The sequence below is a fragment of the Aptenodytes forsteri genome, unplaced genomic scaffold (genome assembly GCF_000699145.1).
Source record: "Aptenodytes forsteri isolate BGI_AS27 unplaced genomic scaffold, ASM69914v1 Scaffold160, whole genome shotgun sequence".
NCBI classification, from domain to species: domain Eukaryota; kingdom Metazoa; phylum Chordata; class Aves; order Sphenisciformes; family Spheniscidae; genus Aptenodytes; species Aptenodytes forsteri.
Window position 1 is genome coordinate 30,080 of NW_008794882.1, and position 4,465 is coordinate 34,544.

The window sequence follows — 4,465 nt, forward strand, 5'->3', positions numbered from 1 at the left end:
GAGTGAGCGAGCGGCGCTGCATGGTTCAGTTGCCGACTGAAGTTAAACCACGACACCATAGTATGAACCAATGTAGGCCAGCTCTTGCTTTCAGCAACATTCATTTTCCCAAATATTCTACATGGCAAAGACTTTGTTTTACTTTCTACTAGTCTCCAAAGGAGAGAAAATAAATATGCAAGCAACCAAATCCTTTAAATAATATAAGCAGTTGAGGTATTTGACCCTTGGTCATAACTATGAATAAAATATTTTCACTGAATATATTCATATCAATTTTTACTTTCTTCTCATTCTTTTCTTGCTTTCGTGTTTCACTTTGAGAAGCAAGAGGTAAAGAATTCTGTTTCTCATAGACTGCAGCTACATTCACTTTCCAAGTTGAACACTTCTGGATTTCGATTACCTCATCAACAATGACACCAGAGGTCACCCTTACTCTAAGTTTTAACATTCACACAGGGATATTTCATACAGAAGCAGACCTTAGTTGAGATTGGAAGAGCCCTCAAAGGAGGGTCAACCAGAGCAGGGCCACCTTCAGTGGCTTTTGAGTATCTCCAAGGACGGAGGCTCCACAGCCTCTCTGTGCAGCCTGTTCCAGTGTTTGACCACACTCACAGTAAAAAAAGTTTTTTCTTACATTTAAATGGAATTTCAATTCCATCACAAATTTCAATTTCAGAACAGTCTGGCTCTGTCTTCCCCCCTGCTCCGCCTGATATTTAAACACATTAGTAAGATCCCCTGAGCCTTCTCCAGGCTAAACAATCTTAGCTCTCAGCCTCTTCCTGTACTAGAGATGCTCCAAGCCTTAATCATCTTTGTGGCCCTTTGCTGGACACAATCCTGTATGTCCATGTCTGTCTTATACTGAGGAGCCCAGAGCTGTACAAGATACTCCAGGTGTGGTCTCTCAGTGCTGAGTAAAAGGAAAGGATCGCCTCCCTCAAAGAGCTGGCAAGGTTCCTAGTGCAGCCCAGGATGATGTTCGCTGCCTTTGCTCCAAGAACACATTTGCTGGCTCATGGACAACCACCAGTACCTCCAGGTCCTTTTCTGCCAAGCTGTCTTCTAGCCCGATAGCTGCCAGCCTGTACTGCTGCATGGGATTATTCCACCCCAGGTGCAGGACTTGGCATTTTCCAGTGATGAAGTTCACAAGGTTCCTGTTGGCCCATTTCTCCAGCCTGACAGGGTCCCTCTGAGTAGCAGCACGACCATCTGCTCTGTCAACCACTCCTCCCTGTTTTTTATCATCTGCAAACTTGCGGAGGCTGCCCTCCAGCCCACCATCCAGCTGATTAATGAAGAAGCTAAACAGTACTGGCACCTGTATTTACCCCTTGGGTATACCACTAGCGACTGACCTCCAGCCAGACTTCATGTCACTGATAACAAACCTTTGGTTCCAGCAGTTCAGCAAGTTTTCAGCCTGTCTAACCACGCACTTAACTAGTCTGTACTTACTCAGTTTGTCAACAAGGATGTTATGGGAATCAGTGTCTGCCAGAACATGCTGCTAGCAAGGAAAGATTTGCATTGTAGGCACTAGCAATAATGGTTGCTAGATTAAAAAAAAGTAAGAAAAATTTTTACAGTGCATTCGAATGACACCAGGTGCTGAGAGCAACGTCTGACATGCCCCGCTGACACCAGCGCACTTCTTTAAAGTTTATCAGATGAAGGCACAGATGCGCTACGCTGGAGAGGTTTTACACTTTTCCTGCGCCACTCCCCCGCCGCACTCCTGGAAGCGCAGAGCGGCACCGCGGTCACAGCCCGCCGCCGCCCGAGGGCCGCCGTCAACCCCAGCACCCGCCCCCCCAGCCAACAAAGCAGGCCGAGCCCACAGCAGCACCTCCGGCCGCGCAGCAGAGCGCCCGGCGGGGAAAGAAGAAAGAAGGAAGGAAGGAAGGAAGGAGGAAGCGGCCACACTGCGCCTCAGGCCTCGCAAACGCCGCCGGCGACCGCCGCGTACAGTACGCCGTCACGCTGTGCGCCTGCGCGGCCTTGGGCCGCTTGGCGCATGCGTTTTGCGCTGGGGCTGTTTCCATAGCAGCAGAAATCAACAGGGAGAGCGCCGCACGCGGCCTAGCGTGCCGTGCGGTGGAGCGCTTGTCCGCTCGCCGGGCGCGCCGCCCGCCGCCTCGGCTTGCCCGCCATGAGCGTGCCGGAGCGGGGGGGGATCGGCTCCGCGATCAAGAGGCGCCTGGGCAAGGGGGTGAGTGCCCTGGGTGCCCTTGGGAGCTCGGGGAGCCGGGCGGCGGGGTCTAGTGCTGCTCTGCGGGCCGTCCCGGCGGCGCCTTTGTCCTTTGTCTGCGGTCTCCCGGTCCCTGCCGCAGGCCGCTGACCTGAGCCGCGTCTAGTGCTGGAGGTCTGAGGGTTTATATAGTCGAAGAAAAACTGGACTTTGAAATATTTGTTATGCCTAATAGAGGAAAAAAAATCATAAATGGGAGCCTGATAACTTTCTGTGACTTCTTATAATCATTTCACAACTAAATTTCAGAGGAAGGTAAGTGTTACGTTGTAGCATATGTGAAACTGAAAATACCTTTAAATCCCCCATCAGATTTTTTTTTTTTTTCTGTAATTTACTGGAGAACCACCACACAAAGCACCGACCTTGCATGTACACCTGGTTTATAGTAAAATGAATTTGAGTCTCAAAGTATATCCTGTTTGTGCCAGCCAAATTCTTTTGCATTTGCTGTAACCCCATTACTTCAATTATTATGCTGCATCAAGTAATTTTTTCCCCATAAAATTACGTATTTTTATATGTGAGCCAATGTTAATTTCTAAGCTCTTTCTTCTCAGGCAGTCTCTAAACCCTTCCTGATTATCTGCTTTTCTATTCTGGGAGCTCTTTGCCATTGTTTAGTTGTGTTGATACTAGTAGTTAAGTATTTCATGTACAATTAAGGGGGCACATGGGGGAGGCTCATCTTCTTCATTATCCTCTAAGACAATGTTTTGTTTTTCTCCTTTTGAATTCACACTGATCTTTCTTATGGCTGTATTTCATTCCGAGTTTGCCTCTGACTTGAGGTTTGCTGCCATCTTGTTACTAGTTATCAGCTTTCTCCCTTTGACTGAATGTAATATATTACATCCTTTAACATGCTAGGTTCTTCGAACAGAATGACATTATTCTTTCATCTGAAATATCAAATTGTTTGAGAGTTCTATTTGGAGACTTTCACAAACAACTACATACGTTCAGGTCTTTAAAGGACTTTAGTAGCTTCAGGTCCATCATCTAGGCATCACTGACATTATCAAAACTGCTAGTCAAGCTCTTAACTCAAGTGGTTCCAGTCTCCTAAATACCTGTGTTTCTGCCTCTTGTATGCAGAAAGTTCTGTATGTATTGTGTATGTACACAGCTGATGTACTTACCTGAGCACTTAAAAGGCCATTGTAGTCCCTGAAACAGGTGAGGACTGCCCAAAAAATAGAGCAGAGAAGTGCAGCAGCAAGGGAGATAAGCTGTTCCTGTACAGTGATGGAATTCAAACAACTTTTTTTTTTTTTCTTTTTTTTAATTAAAAGCTGTGTTGTCTACTAAGGGAACAGGAATTTCTACCTGAGTTTTCCCTATTCTGGATGACTGTGTGATACTTGCAAGTGGTGATTTTCTTAATTTTAGGTCATAGATTTGAATCTTAACATTCCACATTCTAGGAGATGCCTTACATCTGCACAATGGGGTCATTTCTCACTCAGAAATGCCCAGTTAATGTTTAAATACTCGTACAAAGTAAAACAGCTGCAATATGTGATATTGAGTGATTTTCATGCTTAAATGCTCAGATAGTGACATTGAGGCACACTTCCGAAGAATATGTATGGTCCTGGAGTATGGGTTCAGGTCCTTTGCTGTGCATCAGGAAGTACAAACAGTTGGAATATAAGTATCTCAGATAAGTGCTATAATACTACACTATTGGCAATTGGGATGCGTCTTTTCTTTTTTCCCAAGTAGTAAGTGATAGGACGAGAGGAAATGGTGTCAAGTTGCACCAGGGGTGGTTTAGATTGGGTGTTAGGAAAAATTTCTTCACGGAAAAGGTTGTCAAACATTGGAACAGGCTGCCCGGGAAGTGGTTGAGTCCCTGGAGGTATTTAAAAGACATGCAGATGTGGCGGTTAGGGACATGGTTTAGTGGTAGACTTGGCAGTGCTAGGTTAACGGTTGGACTCGATGATCTTAAGGGTCTTTTCCAACCTAAATGATTCTATGATACTGTCACTACAGGCCTTGGTAAAAAGTCTCTTTCCATCTTTCTTACAAGCCCCCTTTAAGTATTGAAAGGCCACAATAAGGTCTTCCTGGAGCCTTCTCTTCTCCAGGCTGAACAACCCCAACCCTCTCAGCCTTTCTTCGTAGGAGAAGTGTTCCAGCCCTCAGACCATTTTCATGGCCCTCCTCTGGACCTGCTCTAACTGATCGATGTCC

General features: G+C 46.0%; 1 protein-coding gene across 2 annotated transcripts in view; it reads left to right on the forward strand.

Moving 5' to 3' along the window:
* The first annotated feature begins 2,105 nt into the window (after positions 1-2,105).
* MAPK15 (mitogen-activated protein kinase 15) overlaps positions 2,106-4,465 on the forward strand; it is a 36,608-nt gene continuing 34,248 nt past the window's right edge. For both annotated transcript variants that reach the window (XM_019470862.1, XM_019470861.1), the window contains exon 1: positions 2,106-2,224. In XM_019470862.1, coding sequence (XP_019326407.1) covers positions 2,165-2,224 — 60 coding nt within the window. In that variant the 5' untranslated portion in view covers positions 2,106-2,164. The remainder of the gene's footprint in view (positions 2,225-4,465) is intronic.